The sequence below is a fragment of the Silene latifolia genome, chromosome 11, assembly GCF_048544455.1.
Source record: "Silene latifolia isolate original U9 population chromosome 11, ASM4854445v1, whole genome shotgun sequence".
Lineage (NCBI taxonomy): Eukaryota > Viridiplantae > Streptophyta > Magnoliopsida > Caryophyllales > Caryophyllaceae > Silene > Silene latifolia.
Window position 1 is genome coordinate 46,767,603 of NC_133536.1, and position 18,219 is coordinate 46,785,821.

The 18,219-nt window shown below is 35.0% G+C and overlaps 2 protein-coding genes across 2 annotated transcripts; both read left to right on the plus strand.

The window, feature by feature from the left end:
• The first annotated feature begins 5,638 nt into the window (after positions 1 to 5,638).
• Positions 5,639 to 17,032, plus strand: LOC141611598 (uncharacterized). Its single transcript, XM_074430175.1, has 6 exons — positions 5,639 to 5,861; positions 13,757 to 13,890; positions 14,232 to 14,355; positions 14,623 to 14,788; positions 14,866 to 14,984; positions 16,310 to 17,032. The coding sequence occupies exons 2-4, from the start codon at positions 13,766 to 13,768 to the stop codon at positions 14,695 to 14,697; spliced, it is 324 nt and encodes a 107-aa protein (XP_074286276.1). The 5' UTR covers positions 5,639 to 5,861; positions 13,757 to 13,765; the 3' UTR covers positions 14,698 to 14,788; positions 14,866 to 14,984; positions 16,310 to 17,032.
• Positions 10,576 to 13,504, plus strand: LOC141613344 (uncharacterized). The gene is made up of 4 exons (XM_074432077.1): positions 10,576 to 11,483; positions 11,592 to 11,939; positions 12,333 to 12,967; positions 13,071 to 13,504. The coding sequence occupies exons 1-4, from the start codon at positions 10,576 to 10,578 to the stop codon at positions 13,502 to 13,504; spliced, it is 2,325 nt and encodes a 774-aa protein (XP_074288178.1).
• Positions 17,033 to 18,219: the final 1,187 nt, after the last annotated feature.

Below are 18,219 nucleotides of genomic sequence, written 5' to 3' on the forward strand. Positions count from 1 at the left end.
CTTGAGGTAACACCGTCTTTATGTATCGCCATTCTTGAAGAAATCCGTCTTTAGGAACTCCGGAATGAATAAAATTACATAATAAATTACATAATTTCCTATTATACATTTGTAACTAAAATAAAATAAATCTATTAAATATTACAAAACGGTGATACGAGATCACAATAAAAATTACAACCGAATCGATATTCCCATACATTTCGGGAAATACCAATTAAAATCTAAGGCCATACTAAGTAAAATTACATAATTCAAAATTACATAAATTAAAATTATGACAATCATAAATAAAAATGCAGCATTATAATATGTATGAACATGCTCAATTTTTATGCTAAATCGCCTTTAAATTGCCAATATCGTATATTACTCGGTTTTTACGGATTTGCGTGATTTCAACATTTTATAATCACAAATATGCATAAACTCATATTTATGCATAAGTTAATTACCCTAACCTCTTAGGACTCAAAAGATAGTCTTCACTAATAATTTGACCATAATTAACTTTTATTTACTTAACTTGTTCATAAATGGACAAAAATTACAAAAATAAGCTATTAAACTTCAAATAAATCCAAAAATTTCAAATAAATTCAAAATTTGAAATTTAAATTCATGAACATTCTGGAAAAATTCCATGACACTCATAATGTTCAAAATCTTAGGTTAAAAATTTCGAAATTTTTCCGGAAAAACAATGTTGCGGTTTATCGATATTTAATAAAATAATCATAAAAACATGGAAAAATTATTTTCATTAACTTTTCAATTTTAGATCTGAAAAATATAATAAAATGCAACATTAGACGTTTTTCCTAAGTCATAGATTATGTTTTATTAATTTTCAACTAATAATGTCACTATTTATGCCATTTTTCTTCAAAAAATTCATAAATCATGCTAAAAGACTTCTTTATAGCCAATTATTTTACACACATCTTGTAAAATTGCATGTGACAACATATTAATTTTCTATGACCAGATTCGAAATTTAACTCATATTAACCTATTTTTCTCTTAAATCCGAATTTAATGATGAAAAAATCATTTTTCGAGCATAACAAGTCCAAAAATTATGAAAATTTACAGGTTATCTCAAAATAATATATGTAACAACATATCCAAAAACCAAGTGAAAATTCGAAGTATAGCTAATTTTCGACCAAAAATGACATTTTTACTCATAAAATCACATTTAAATGTCATTATAATTAAATATGAACAATAAAAATCCGAAAAATTAACCAAAATATCCTAAAACACTTTAGGACCAGAAATATTAACATGCATGTAATTATTTCGTGATATATCATAATAACACAAATTTTACAAGTTTTATTTTGTTATTCATATAACTCGGAAAAACTTTTAACCAATTTGCATGCAAACAACCGTGGCTCTTGATACCGATTGAAGGAAATGTACATCTATATACATATTTAACATACTCATATATGTCTAATTAATTTGTCATAAAATTAAAACGGATCTTATGCATGCAAACATTAATAAAAGAGAAGAGAAATAATCTCCTTACATTGAAGTATTTCGGCTATTAGGGCACAAAAGAGATCACCTTTCTCTTTTGTTCTTGAGCTTATTCCAATGGAAGAACAAAGATCTAAGAGTAAGATCTCTCCCTATGCTTTATACCCAAGGCTTTCTCTTAATCTAATTAATATTATTAGAGCTAGTATAATATTAATCTTAGTGAAAAATTGAACCAAAAATCTTTGGTTATACTCCTAAAACCGGGTAGGAGAGGAAGTGAGAAGGAAGGTAATTTTTATCTCTCTAAAAATTATATTATGAAAAGTGAATGAATAAAATTATTACACTACAATACATATTGTGAATAATAATTAAAATAAGCAAAAGAACTCCTTGTTCTTCTCTAGGTAGAACCGGGTAGGAGGAGAGGTTAAGGCCAATGCATGCACAATTTGTTCTTCACAAGAAAGTGTAGGGTGCATGGCTAGAATTAGGTTAATCATCATTATGTTCACCACTAATTAAACAACCACAATATTTGTTTAAACCTCCTCCTATTTTCGGCACAAATGATAATATGGGATCCATATTATTTTTGTCAATTGTCAATATGTCACATGTCACATGTCACATAAATTTGTTATGTATTTTTAACATATTAAAAATCAACGTATTAATAAAAATACGTCACATACAAAAATCGACTTAGTAATTTCATAATTACTTGTGCCAAAATTTTTACCAATTTATAAATCGTATTTACAAAAATTCATTCAACTTTGATTGTTTCTTTAAACAATAATTTCATCCGAGTAATGAAACAATTCGATTACTCAGACCGTATCTCATTTAATCTCATTTCAATATGATACGTAAATTTTACTTCCAAAATCGTCCGTCAATTTTTCAAGTAATTTAATTAACTCGTAACACTATACGATTAATTAAATGATCAATTAAGAGTATTGCCCTATAGGTATGACCTAGGGGGTCAACTGATCACCACCGTCACACGACAAAAATGTCAAACTCTAGTCGACCAATCATTACCGATATATGTTGACCAGTTGACAGTAACAATATTACTTCCCAATTGTATTCTTAAAATGAGATTTAATAATGATACTTAAATCATGTGATCGCACTATTGTTGAGGACACATTTCCCAACATATTTGTACTCCAATCCTTTCGGGTCTTGTTGACAAATTTCTCAAGAATTTGCTTGATCTCTCTATTCGAAACTTCAACTTGACCGCTTGTTTGAGGATGGTATCCTAAGCTGGTTCTATGTTGAACACCATATTTGGTCAAAAGGGATGCAAGCTTCTTCTCATGAAAATGCGTTCCTCCATCACTTATGATTGCTCTAGGGACTCCGAACCTTGGGAAGATTATTTTCTTTAAGAGCTTGGTGAACGTCTTTGCATCATCGTTTGGGGGTGGCAATTGCCTCCACCCATTTTAAGACGTAGTCTACGGCCACAAGGATATATTTGTTCCCATTGGATGTCACAAACGGCCCGTGGTAGTCGATCCCCCAAACGTCGAAGATCTCCACCTCTAGTATCCCTCTTTCTGGCATTTTATTCCTCCAAGAGATATTCCCCGTCCTTTGACAAGCATCAAAATGAATGATGAACTCCCTTGTATCTTAGAACATCGTAGGCCAATAGAAGCCCGATTGAAGAATTTTTGCAATGGTTCTCCTTGCTCCATGGTGTCCACCGTAAGGTGATGAGTGGCATCCTTCCAAGATTCCTTGAACTTCCCATTGAGGGATGCACCTCCGGTAAAGCCCATCGCTACACTCCTTGTAAAGATTTGGGTCATCCCAAAAGTACCTTTTTACTTCGAATAAGAACCTCTTCCTTTGGTTGTAGTTCAAATTTAGAGGGAGTACTCTTCCAACAATATAGTTGGCATAATCGGCAAACCATGGGGTGATGTGCTTTTCAAGTTGTGTTTGAATGGCCATCAAGATATCGTCGGGAAATGAGTCATTGATCGGCGTTTCTCCTTGTTCATCGTGAAACCGGATCCTTGACAAGTGATCCGCCACTACATTTTCGGCTCCTTTCTTGTCTCTTATTTCCAAGTCGAATTCTTGAAGAAGCAAAATCCATCTCAACAACCTTGGTTTTGCCTCTTTCTTTATTAAGAGATGTCGGAGAGCACGGTGATCCGAAAAGACAATCACCTTGGATCCAATTAAGTAGGAACGGAATTTGTCCAAAGCATAGACAATTGCAAGAAGCTCTTTCTCGGTGGTATCATAGTTCACTTGGGAGGGATCAAGAGTCTTGCTTATATTGTAGATAGCATGTAGAGCGCTTCCTACCCGTTGCCCAAGAACCACTCCAACGGCGTAGTTACTAGCATCACACATAATCTCGAATGGTAATTCCCAATTTGGAGGTTGAATGATCGGTGCCGAGATTAGTTCTTCCTTGATTCTATTAAAGGCTTCAACACACTCATCAGTGAAATGGAATTGGGCATCTGTAAGTAAGAGTTGAGTGAGGGGTTTCGCTATTTTTGAGAAATCTTTTATGAAACGGCGATAGAAACCCGCGTGACCGAGAAAACTTCTTACCTCTCTAACATTCACGGGAGGTGGGAGTTTCTCTATCACCTCAAACTTAGCTTTATCGACTTCGATGCCATTTTCCGAGATTAAATGACCCAAAACAATTCCTTCATTGACCATGAAGTGACACTTTTCCCAATTTAAAACAAGACTAACATCTTCACACTTTTGGAATACAAGAGAGAGATTATGCAAACATGAGTCAAAGTCTTTTCCATAAACGCTAAAATCATCCATAAAAACATCCATTATGGTCTCTAGGTAATCGGAGAAGACACTCATCATGCATCTTTGAAAAGTGGCGGGGGCATTACACAAGCCAAAAGGCATCCTCCTATATGCAAAAGTAACATAAGGGCATGTGAAGGTGGTCTTGTGTTGGTCATCCGGGTGTATAGGGATCTGAAAGAATCCCGAATACCCATCAAGGTAGCAAAAGAACTTGTTAGAGGCTAACCTCTCAAGCATTTGGTCACTGAATGGTAGGGGAAATGATCCTTTCTTGTTGCGGAGTTCAATTTTCGACTTTCAATGCACATACGCCAACCGGTGATATTCCTTGTGGGTATTACCTCGTTCTTTTCATTTGTCACTACCGTGGTACCTCCTTTCTTAGGTACCACTTGAACGGGGCTAACCCACAAATAGTCCGATATGGGATATATGTGATCGGTCCGTTTCGTATTCACAAGTAAATAGATGTGGTCGTTTGTCACGGTCGAATCAAAACACAATTTATAGCTTAACAAGCAACTCTACAATTAGTAAAGAGGCAAGTAAAGGTCGGATCCCAAGGGACGGGAGTTGAAATGAGATTTCTATTGTAACTAGTGGTGTCTAAGGGGTGTCACAAATTGGGTTGATGTAGAAGGTTACTAAACTAGAATAACAAATGAAAATAAGCAAGCAAGATGAATTAAAGGGGTGTAAACAATTGATTAAAGGCACTAGGGTGTCATGGGGTCATAGGGGAATCATGGGATATGATCATACAAACATGTTCTCAAATTATAAGCAAGCAATTATTGTTGTGATGGATTGAGTTGGGTTATATCTTACAATCCTAGGAAAGTTTGGGTCCCGGAGCCGAATCGATTAGATTGTACAACACCTACAAGTCGACTTAATCTTCCCTACTCAACAACATGCATGGTCTAATGAGACTCGAGTTGGGTTATGTCTTACAAGTCTCATTGAAAAGATAGGAGATGATAGTAAATGCAAGGATTCATAGGCTTAGCATTTCATCAAATATAACATGTGCATGAGTTGAGATCAAAACAACACTACAAAAAGAATCTATGCTAGCGACAGATTTTTTGCGATGGAATCAAAATCCATCGCTAATTGTAACTTTGCGACGGAAAATCTTATATGCGACGGATTTTGCTACTACCATCTGTTGGCGGGGTAAAATTTTCATGGCGCCAGATGTTTGCGATGGAATTTGCGACGGATTAGTTTAATTAATTTTCAAAGGACCATTAACTGCTCTAATAAGTAGCTTAATTTTTTAATTTCTCTGAGGTTGCGACGGAATTTAAGTTGATCTAACTATTAATAATAATATTAAAATATAAATTACATTTTCCATCGCAAAATAACACAGTCGGTCGGACAAATAAAATATAACCTGCCCACTCCCTAATTCATTCACCCCAAATTCATTATCCCAAAAAAAACCCCAAATCAATCGACGAATTTCGCTTTCTCCTTCACCGTCATCTACCGCTGCGCCCTCCGCCGTCGGTCATCCTCCGTTGCCGTCTACCACGGTACTTCTTCTTTTCTGTTTTCCTTCTCGGTTTCTCCCTTTCTATTCCCTTTTTTCAGTAATTTATTCTGTCCTATTGCTCAATTTGTGGTTACAACTTGGAAATCTGAGCTAAAGTTTGTGTCTTTCAAATTCTTCTTGTTTATTGTATTCTTCTTGTTTGTTATCTTTCAAATTTGGCACGTTTTGGAGTTGTGTTTTGTGTAATTTGTCCATTTCTCATAGAAAGATTTGAACTTTCTATGTTTCGTGGCATATTTGTTTGATTTTAGGAGTTGGATTTGTGTAATTTGTTCATTTCTCATACAAAGATTTGAATTTTCCATGTTTTTTGGCATATTGGTTTGGTTTTAGGGATTGGGTTACGTGTAGTACATTATTACATACTAATCAACAACACAAAACCACTCCAAAGAATAGTGAGGTAGTAATTGGTTAATGAGCGAGAGTAGTTGTTTCGGAATAACCAATTTTAAAAATTACATAGAACGCACATTTTTGTTTCAGACGAGTCATTTCCTCTAAAACAATATGACGGGTTTTGTGATCATTTTATGGTCAAATGTAACAAAAATGGTCCAGCTTATTAGTAACTTTTTTTTTCCAAAAGTAGTCATATTTGGCTGTAACATGGGTTCAAAAGCTCGTGTAATTGTTTGAGACGAAAATAGTCCGTCTTAAGGAGATCAACTCGTAGTAGAAATAGTTAAGCGACTTACTTGAGCTCGGCTCTTTGAAGTTCTGCTCTAGCTGAGCAAGTTAATCCTACTTGATTCTAGTTGCTGAACGTAAGCCTGTAGATTTTAACATTTGTTTACATTAATTAAAAAATGTATATAGTCTAAAACTAGTGATAATATATAGTACTAGTTGAATAAGATAGCTTAACTAACAGTAATAACGACTAATTGTAATAAGACATTTAGACTTTAATATAATACTCTGGAACTTACAAAAATTGACTAACCTTTTTTCTAAGCCTGCTTTTCCTTGCTGCTTCTCTATTTTGTGCAAGTCTTCTAAGTGTCTAGTTACAAGCATAATTAGTCTTGAATGATCAGTAACTAGTTGCGGTCTTCGACTAACTCATGTATTACCCAAAACAAACAATTTAGCATTTCCAAATTTCAACAGCTACTTCTGAATAAGTTGTAGACAAAGAAGATAAAGTCGACGTATGACCCGAGACATGACACAGCCAAGCCATTGCATCTTGTCAGATGTGTCCTTTGAGAATTGCTTCTCTTCATACTAAGAAACATGCAATTGCTTATACTTTAGTACTTTATAACTATTGAATTATAAACTTTTGAAATTCATTGTTCTCAATTATAAATTATATCAAACTTTTTCGTTATTAAGTCTTTTGTAAAACGGTCTTTGAAGTATGTTTGGAGCACCATTATAGTTGATGGTTAAAGGGTCACTTGTTATGTCAAATGGTTATTAACTAAACAGATTAACTCAAACATAAAAGTATACAAATTTTAATTGTCAAATTTATAGTAAAGTAAGTATACATTCAAGCTTCAAGAGTGGGTCATATTTACTTATGCTGTCATTTGTAGAAATTTTACTTTCTAACCTTCAGAGTAAAAAAAACTCCAAGCTATGTCTATCATTCAAACCCCAATTATTCTCATTTATTCTCGTCATTTGCAGAATGAGGCAAGGAGAGAAGTGCATCAATTAACTTTGCTTATTTTCACTTATTAATCAAATAGTTCTCTACAATCAACTTTTCTTTCCTTTTCTCTCTTTTTTTTTTCCCAGAGGATTCATCACCATCATCATTTATCGTTCAAAAACACCATTAAAGATTCTTCTCCCAAACTTCATTAAACTATGTTGTGGTGGTAGGAGATGATACATTGGTATCGATGAGAAGTATGGTTGTGGTTGGGTTTAGGCGAGTTGTTTAAGGGTGGCGATTGTTGACTCATTAAACTGATTGAGTTGGTTTTTGTTGTTGAAATTGGGGGTCAGAGGCTAGAGGCAACAAGAACGCGGCCTGGTTATGCCGCCGTTGGTCGGAGGTACTGATCAGAGGTGACTGAGCATTGGGTTTGGGTATTGACCTGGGTTTACTAATTAATCTTGCCATTTTTATCACATTTTCACAGTTTTATTTGGTTTTGTGTTTGTGTCTTGGCCTGGGTTTGGGAATAGGGAAAATGAGGGTTTTTTACAACCTTTTTTTTTTTTCTAATATCCATGATCTTATTTTCAATTTATTTTTTGTAATCAATTGTAAAGGTTGCACTTTTCTTCTTTCCACCCTTTGTTGCTTTTACATTACTCATTTTCCCCTCTTTTAGATTGTAATGAAAGATAATTAGAAGATAATGGAGGAAATTTTAATTAAGAGTGTAAATAATGATGGAAAAAATTTTAAGGAGAGAGCAGAAAGAGGGAAGATTTCAGGAACACAAATAGGGGAGGACGAAGATGAAGTAAAAAACAAAAGAAGCAAAAGTGGGACCTTTAAATGCACTTAACCTGCTATCTCAGGTTAAAAAAATAATGGTGTTCTATTAGAAAATGAAGGCTGTAATCGCAATTCTATTATACTAATTATTTATTAGGGTTATTTAATGAGAATATTCTGAACTATTGCACCCCTTCTCAAAATACTCTATACTTTGAATTAACTACGAATACTCCCGACTAATACACCCCTCCCACATAATAGAATAGGTGGAAGGGCTACCTGTTGGATTGGTTACCCTTGTTTAAAACTTAGTTTTTCATTCTTTATTCACCCTTTAATTCTTCTTTTTTACCTTAATTTTTTACCTTTTCTTCTTCCTTCCTTATATATGTTGATTTTCATCGTCACAATTCTCTTTCTACACAAATAACATGAGTGAAGGAGTCCTAATTTTAATTTCGCCGTCAATTAATTCCACAATTTAAAAGATAAATCAATTTCGTCCATGATTGATTACTGGTGTTATTTATTTATTTTCTTAAGCTTGATTTTTCACAAGTTACTGCTCTCATTTGCAATTTTATTCCACCTCATCGTCCTCAAGTTGTGTTCTTGATGGTTATTTAACGGGGGTATTCAGCAGGTGAAGGAAGCTTTATACTTTGGGGTGGTTATTTCAGGGGGATGAATTTTAGCTGCTTTCTCATCTTCAAACTAATTAAGGAATATAATGAACAAACATTTGTATCACTAGTCAATAAATAGAGAGTAGTTGTAGATAATTGAGTGGTAATTAAATTATACTCCATAAAATTCTGGCAAAGGTGTATATATTGTCCATTGTCAAGTCGCCTTTCATGCCTTGACAAAGGTCTAATCTTCAGATTGTTAATTAGCTTTTACTTTAATCATAACATAAGGATACTGGATGGACATTTTGTGATTCAAGTCTTGCTTTGTATCTCGTAATTGATCAGGGGTGAATCAATATAAGCCAATATTCCTGGGAATACTTGATCCCAACAGTCCATTAAGTCAATTGAAGCGTGCTTGCAATACCTTAAATGTATCCTAGCAAAGGGAAACATAATCTTGATGACGTGGGAAATAGGAGAGTAGAGAATTTATAAATTAAAAAATTTGCGAAAAATTTGCGGTATCCATTAAAAAAAGGTAAAGGGAAGAAGATGAATTTCTTAATAAAGAAAACATTTAATCTCGCCTAACATATTACCGGTTGCATCAGGTAAAAAAAAAAGCAATTCTGTTAGAAGTGAAGGGGTGTATTAGTTGGTAGTATTTATAGTTAATTCAAAGTATGAAGTATTTTGAGAAGGGGTACAATAGTTCAGAGTATTATCATTAAATAACCCTATTTATTAAAGTATGTTATTTATTTGTTGCTTTGACATTTGTTGATTATATTATTGCTTAGATTTGTAATGAAGAGGCAAGGGCGAGAATGGATGTATGAGAGGCTCGATGTTAATAAAAGACTTAGAATTGAGTATGCTAATGGTGTTAGAGAATTTATTAGTCATGCTAAAGAACAAGATTCTTTTCAAAGGAATAACGGGAAAATGAGGTGTCCATGCGCCATGTGCAACAACACAAAGTTTTTAAATGAGGCTCAAGTTAAATCACACTTGCTTAAGAAAGGGTTCTGTGTTAACTATTATAATTGGGTGTGTCACGGGGAGGATTTTCCAATTGATGAACCCGATATACCTACGAACCCTTATCAAGATATGGTAAATGATGCATTACGTGATAGAGTGGACACTATAAGGGAGGAGGCCCTTAATGCTATAGAAGTAGACGAGACTCCAAATCCTGAAGTACAAGCTTTCTTTGAAATGTTAAAGAAAGCAGAATAGCGTGTGTGTGAGGGGAGCGATGTGTCTATATTACAAGCTGCTTCTAGATTATTAAGTTTGAAATGTGAATTCAACTTGCCTCATAAATGTGTTGATGGTTTCATTAGTTTCGTCAGTGATATCCTTCCAAAGAATAATGCTATGGCCACAAACTTCTATGAAACCAAAAAGTTGCTAAAAGCCCTTGAGCTTCCCCATGAGAAAATTGATGTTTGTTCTTATGGGTGTATGCTTTTTTGGGAGGAAGACAAGCATCTTGTTAAATGTAAAAAATGTGGGCAAGATAGATACAAACCCAAGACAAATTCAAAGGGTAAACAAGTTGCTAATAAAGTTTTAACTTATTTCCCAATCACACATAGACTACAAAGGATTTATGCGACAAAGCATATAGCCGAGGAAATGAGATGGCACGCAGAGAATCCCCGTGCAAGCGGTACACCGCTCACCCCGGTGACGCCGAGTCTTGGAAGCATTTTGATGCACTACACCCGGATTTTGCAAGCGAACCTAGAAATGTACGATTAGGGCTATGCACAGATGGATTTGCACCCTTTGGCCAATTTGGCAAGGCGTACTCTTGTTGGCCAGTCATGCTTACCCCATATAACCTACCCCCTTGGTTGTGTATGAAAAAACAGTTTATATTTCTGTCTTTGATTGTTCCTGGACCAAAAAATCCTAAGAAAAATTTAGATGTATTTTTGCAACCACTCATTCGTGAGTTGAAAGAATTATGGGAAGTAGGGGTATTCACTTATGATGTATCTAAGAAAGAGAACTTTCAACTCAGAGCTTCACTTATGTGGACGATTAATGACTTTCCAGCCTACGGCATGTTATCCGGATGGGGAACAGCGGGTGAAAAAGCATGTCCTTATTGTGGGAATGGAAATAAGTCTTTCTGGCTTAAGAATGGAAGAAAGTGGTGTTGGTTTGATTGCCATCGTCAGTTCTTGTCACCTGACCACTCGTTTAGGAAGGACAACAAACATTTTTCAAAGAATACAGAAATTGAACTTGACAGCCCACCACGTAGGTTAAATGGTGATGAGATATGGGAGTGTGTAGAACATTTACCTACAATAGTTAATGGGACGGATTCTGAGTTGAAAATGTTGAAGAGTAGAAGGGAAGGCTGGTGGAAAAGAAGCATATTCTGGGAGCTTCCATATTGGAAAACTTTACTAATTCGACATAACTTGGATGTAATGCACATTGAGAAGAATTTTTTTGAGCAATTGATTCACATAGTGATGGATAACAAAACCAAAACGGCTTATAATGAATCATCAAAAGTGACCGAAAATATATTGTAAAAGACGAAGTGAGCCTAAGTTCATTCTCGACAAGCCAAAAGGAAGGTTTTGTCCGAATGGATTTCTAAGTTGAAGTTTCCAGATGGTTATGCTTCTGATTTAAGGAGATGTGTAAATGAGAGTGATTTTACACTACACGGTTTGAAAAGTCATGACTGTCATGTGTTCATGGAACGTTTACTACCGGTTGCTCTAAAGAACTTACTGCCGAAAAATGAGTGGAATGCAATTACTGAAATTAGTCAATTCTTTAGAGATCTTTGCGTCTCAACCATTAAAGTTGACGATGTATGTAATTGTCCGGAGAAAAACATTCCAGAGATTCTTTGCAAACTGGAGATGATTTTTCCGCCTTCATTTTTTAACTCAATGGAGCATCTACCTGTTCACTTACCATATGAAGTGAAAGTTGGTGGCCCTGTTCAGTATAGGTGGATGTATCCGTTTGAGAGGTAATTGCTTTTAACTCATTTTCTTAAGGCTTTTAATTTTATGTTTAGTATAAAATAATAACTAGATTTCCATATTTCCAATGGAGCCAAAGACTTATTACTCTTTGGTTATGGATTATAATGGAATAAATTAAAATGGTTCACTAAAGTGGCTGCCCTTCTTTCTTTTGTGAAGTAGCGGTCCTTCGATGCAGTTCTTGACGCAATTTTCATTTTGGGTCATTCGGAAACAGCCTCTTTGTGTTGCTAACGCAAGGGCAAGGCTGCGTACATCCGACCCCCCTTACCCCGCAATTTGCGGGAGCCATTGAGGCACTGGGGTAATGTTGTTTTTTTTTTTTTTTTTTTTTATAAAATAATAACTAGAGTGCACGTATGCTCGTCTATGAATAGGTTCTTAAATCACTTGAAACGGAAAATTGGGAACAAAGCATACGTTGAAGGTTCAATCTGCAACGCTTACTTGTTAGAAGAGATATCAAATTTTTGTTCTTTTTACTTTGAAGACCACATAGATACAAAAGCAAAAAATCTTGATATTGGCAACAAAACGCATTTGGTTGTCTCAACTTTGCCGGAACTTTTCCAAGATCACATGGGAAGAACAACAGGAAAATGTAGGGTGAGATCATTGGAGGACAAAGAATATGATTGTGCACATAAGTATGTCTTGTCTAATTGTGAGGTTCTTCAGGATTGCGTCCAAAATTTTATCCGTACAGAAAATCTTCAAATATCTGTTGTCGATGTTTGGAATAAATATGACAAAGAGTTTTCAAGGTGGTTCAGACAACAAGTAAGTGTATTGGATGATGATTTACTAAGAGCTTTAGCGATGGGACCGTCTAGGCAAGTGAGAACTTGGAATCGTTACTCCATTAATGGGTATAATTTTCGCACATTCAACCACAAAACTGATGTAGAAAAATCTACCATTAACAATGGAGTGTGTGTTAGTTCAATAGAAGGCGCAGATTATTATGGTATTTTGGATGAAGTAATAGAGTTGTCTTATGCTGGAGCTAATGGTTTGTACAAGACAATCTTATTTAAATGCGATTGGATGGATAATTCTTGTCGTGGTATGAACGTACACAAGGATTATAAACTGGTGGAAGTTCATCGTAATAGGAAATATCCAAAGATATGATCCTTTTGTGTTGGCATATCAAGTCGAACAAGTTTACTATGCCCCATACCCAAACACAAAAAAAGATAGAGATCAATGGTCTGTTGTGTTCAAAACTAAAGCTAGATCAAAAATTGAAGCTCCCATTGATGAAGTTGTTTTCCAAGAAGAAATAATCAATCATGTTTCAAATTGTCATCGCAATCTTCAAGAAAATGAAACTGACTATGACGATTACTCAGATGTTGGGGAGATTTCAATAATGAATGAAGTAGTTGAGGGTAATCTTGATGTTGAAGAAGGTGAATATAGTGATGACCATGAGGTTTTGGAACAACAAATAGATGATGGTGCTTCTGAAGAGGATGAAGAACTATTTCCAGAATATGATAATAATGATTTAGAGCATAATGATGAGGAAGAAGACGATCTCTAGCTTAGCGATGATAATGATCTGTGTTGCTTGGATGTGTTTGTGTGATTTGATCTAGTATTTTGAATTTCGGCCCTTTGTTGCAAAATGTAGACATTTGAAGTGAATATTGCATATTTTCTTGGTTATGTTAATTCTGAGTGTGATCTTACGCTGTTTGGTGATCAACTTAGATGATTAATAATTGATGTCTATTTATTTACATCGTTTTGCCTTATTATGTTGTATTGTATCTAACAATGTTCAAATTTGAAGACATTAAAAATGGTAGGTCCAGGTACAAGGTTAATAAATGGCGGGGGCAGCCATCAGATCGCAGAGGAGGAAGAACTTACTCGATGGATAAATGAAAGCTTAGATCTACCAGTGTTGGACCCTTTTGGCCTCTGGTACATCTTTTTATATACTAGTATTTAACAACTTTGTTTTTTTTTTATTTTGCTAAAATGTGAGAGGTTTATGAACACAACCTCTCCATTTCATCGTTAATTCTGCCTTTATTTGCTTCACAACTCTAGCTGAGGCTCCTAGCCTATCTCCCTGGCACATAATTTAGCATTTTTTCTAGCTTGGAATCTAGTTAAAATATGCCACCAGTCCACCCTCGGATATTTATTTCCTAACCATTCATATCCCTGGGCAGCTGGGCAGCAAAGTATTCTCTTTTGCTATTTAGCCATTTATAACTCTATTATGTTTCTTATTTCTTAATTCATTAACTTTATTATAGGTTTCATGCCGATCAAGTGAAGAAAGCCGCAAGAGAGGCAGTTGTGGGCAAGTTTGATAAATTTACCCCTTCTTATTATGCAGCAACACCCGAGCAGAAAGAAGCTTGGTGGAATAGATTCAAGGTCGTATTTTATTTTCTAGCTTTTAAATTTTTACTAACGTTGTACTTTATTTTACGCAGGAGTAAGGCCCCTCCCTATACTAGCCCACATAACAATTCCAAGCACGACTAAACCGAATAATAATGCATTCTGATATGTAGCATTTTGGCATAAGTAGCGGTTGGAGATGTCTCGTACACCAATGATTTTCAGCTTCATTCTTGTATTTAGTGCTGACTCATACTTTCAATTTATTATTACAACTAATGTCACTTAATGTTCTTGTAGACTCAATTCAAGTATCAAAAGTATCGCGAACCTGAAGTTAAGGCCGGATTTGCGATTTTTGTAACTAGAGGATAAGGGATTTAGTCACCGAGCAAATGAGAGCTAAAAATACTTGGATGGAAGCTTCAGGTGAAGGCGAGAGATGATGGCTTATAGAGCCACAGAGGTATATATAGTATATATAGAATAAATTTATATTTTAATTAACTTAAAATATATAGGTAACGGCATAATAAAATGCAGCCATTTAAGATCCTCGAGATAAATCCAAGATAAATCGCGCATCAAAAGGCAAGAATGGAAAAGCCCCGGTACTCATACCATGGGAAGGTTAAACTCTATCCAAAGATATGGACAAACTGGTATGTATATAACTTAATTGCTTGTACCTTTCTTTCAGCAACGCTCTATAGCAACCCTCTATTGTATTGAAAAATATAGAAAAGGAACACATATCCTGCTAAGAGCTTCTATTAATACCCTTGTAATTCCCACTTCCCATATGTGCAAATTTCTTACTGGGATGAACGTTAATTTCATGAACTACTACCCTTCACGGTCATGGCGTGGTCATGTAAAAACAGCTAATATAGGGGTAACTGTGTAAGGCTTCCTAAAACTGATCTCTCCTTAAACCGATCTTGAGGGATTGGCGTAATGTTGCTATAAAATCAGATCCATTAGTGATCATATTTTGAGAATCAAAATTTTGGTAAATGTATACATCATTTGTTGATTTTATATAATTTTACACACTTGTACTCTATATAATTACACTAGCGATTAGTTTGTATTTAAAAGCATACATCCCACTTCCCATATCATCTTTTTCTTAACGTTTTAGAACTAAATGCTTCTGCTTCATGCCGCATCTTGAACTGAACTCCTCCTGCCTTACTGCATCTTTAAAGTAGACGTTGAAGGATTATCCGTTGTCATTGTATTGTTTTAATATTTTAAAATGCGGGGAAGTGACAAATAAGCCCCGTACGTTTGACACTATGTGCATTTCACCCCCATAACTTTTAACAAGTGCAAATCAACCCCATTACTTTAACTATTGGTGCAATTTACCCCTATTTAATTTGTTTGGCTGATATTTAATATATTACTCCTTTTTTTGTCTCCAATTTAATTTTGCCATTTTTTAAAAATTTGTATGGACTAATCTACCCTTCCCACTACCCTTAAGACCCAATCTAGCAGGCTTCCTAAAGTTCCTAACCTTTCATGAGCGAAGTATTGGCCATTAGAGATGCTTTACAAATTGCTTCAACCATTACGAAATCATTCATCTACTCATCAATCTGTCTAGCTGCCATCAATGCACTCCATAATTTTGTAACATCACCTATTATTCGCGTAATTCTAATGTTATTGTTGATGCTTTAGCTATACGTTTTACCAAGGATTGAGCCTTGAACAAAGAAACGCTCATCGATGGTTGGAGTCCCGATTTTATATTCTAATAGTAAGATCTTCCAAAAAGCTTAAGAAATTTTAATCCAAAGTTAGAAAATCCACATTTTTACCAAATTGAAAACTTTATTTATTCATCTTAAAGTTCGATTATGCTAGACCCATGTTATCAGGCTGGACTGTCATGACTTGGGTCTGTCCCATGATGCATTTATTTACTCTATTTTATAAATGTTGATAACATATGGTCTATTTATTTGTTTTGAAGTGTAATGAAAAGGGAGGCCTTTCACTACCACGTCCTGAAGAGCTTATGAAGAAGTCTAAAACAAAAAGAGCAGGGGGTTACGTGTGTGACGAAGTATCCGAACTCCTTGTAAGTTTATTGAACTTTACATTATCACACCTACTTACTGTAAAAGACAGCTTTTGTTTTCCGTAAGTTTTTGTTAATTGTGTAAAACTTCTTCCAGGACACAATCAAGAAAAAAAAGGATGCCTTGCTAGAGACTTGTACCGAGGAAGAAATTGATGATGATGAAATATATATTGAGTCGGCAAAAGGCTTTAACAAAAAGGGACAAGTTTGGGGCATGGGGAAGGCGACGAGTCGCTACTATGACAAGCCCCTACCTTCATCACTCGTAAAAATCTCGTGGATCATCAACTTCCTACACTCCAGATTCGTAAGTAATCTTTTCCGCTCAACATCAAGCTCTAACAAATGAGTTGAATAGCATGAAACAATGGAAGTTGCAATTGGAGCAAACTCTAGCTTCGCAAGGTATTCACATAACAACTGAATCATGTAATCCCAACTCCGAACCTCACTCTGGTAGGCATGATGATGATAATGAGGGTAATGGAGGAAATAGGGGTGACTTTGCAACACAAATATTAGGTTGTTAGTTGCTTGTGTTGTTTTTAGATAATTAGTAGACTTGGAGTATGTATGTATAAGACTTATTTAGTATCTCATAATGTTTGTTGGAATTGTCGAGAAGACTTTTGGTTCAGTAAAACAATGTAGGTCAAGTTTATGTATAAAAAGCCCCTTTTGGTTATGCAAGTCGTTCTGTGTGCTTGGCGAGTTATAGGAAATTTGGAGCATTGCAAGTTGCTTGACAAAAACTGATACAGGTATAGGTACAGGTACAGGTACAGGGTACCATAAACCGAATTTTGGGACTGTAACAATACAGTTTGCGACGGAATAATTAAAGTTTGCAATGGAATGAGTAAACTTTTGCGATGGAATAATTAGGTTTTGCGAGGAAACTAATAAATTTTGCGACGGACTAATTAGGATGTGCGATGGAATTAATAAATTTTGCGATGGAATTGATAAATTTTGCGATGGAATTAATAAATTTTGCGATGGAATGAATTAAGTTTGCAACGGAATCTTTAAGATTTGCGATGGAATGAATTAAATTTAGCGACGGAATTTTAAGCATTTGCGACAGAATACAAAAGTTAATTGCACACTTAATCAAAATTAATTAATGCAAAATCCATTGCAAAATCCGTCGCTAATCTCTTTGCTACGCAATTTCCATCGCAAAGCAACAAGATTTGCTACTAAATTGTGCAATGACTTGATTCAGTCGCATTTTCCGTCGCAAACACCCATTTAGCGACGGATTCTATTGAATTTGCGACGGAATTCTGTTGTCGCTATGACCACTTCTTTTTGTAGTGCAAGCAAGCAAATAAGATATGAAAGCATATTAATTTAAGCATGAATCATTCCCCATGTTGGTTTCCCCTAATCACCCATTAACCCTAGCTAAGAGACTACTCACTCATTATCATGTTGAACATGCTAGCAAGGTTGTCAATCATACCAACAATATGAAACATGATGAATAAATGAAAGTAATTAGCAATAATTAAAAAGGGATTAAGAGATTATACCTACTAATTATTCCAATAATAAAGCAAGAATAATAGAAGTACTTGAATGCTAGATTGAGAGGTTGTCAATCTCCCAATAATAACCCAAATAATCTTCAATTACCCAAAATAAAGGATGAACAAAAGAGAGATTAAAGAACTAAAACTTGGATTAAAACTTGATTAAAACTTGATTACAATATTGAAGAGAGATTTGATTGATATTAACTACACTAATTATTGATAAGAAGAACATGCTCCTCTAATTAGACTAATGGGGTA

Excerpts from the sequence above, each read along its gene's own strand:
- LOC141613344 (XM_074432077.1), top strand. The coding sequence starts at position 10,576 with ATGGCACGCAGAGAATCCCCGTGCAAGCGGTACACCGCTCACCCCGGT. Across the intron at positions 11,484-11,591 it reads AAAGTGACCGAAAATATATT|GAGATGTGTAAATGAGAGTG; the intron begins GTAAAAGACGAA and ends TTCTGATTTAAG. Across the intron at positions 12,968-13,070 it reads GTCTTATGCTGGAGCTAATG|GAAATATCCAAAGATATGAT; the intron begins GTTTGTACAAGA and ends TCATCGTAATAG.
- LOC141611598 (XM_074430175.1), top strand. The coding sequence starts at position 13,766 with ATGGTAGGTCCAGGTACAAGGTTAATAAATGGCGGGGGCAGCCATCAG. Across the intron at positions 13,891-14,231 it reads TTGGACCCTTTTGGCCTCTG|GTTTCATGCCGATCAAGTGA; the intron begins GTACATCTTTTT and ends ACTTTATTATAG. Across the intron at positions 14,356-14,622 it reads CTTGGTGGAATAGATTCAAG|ACTCAATTCAAGTATCAAAA; the intron begins GTCGTATTTTAT and ends ATGTTCTTGTAG.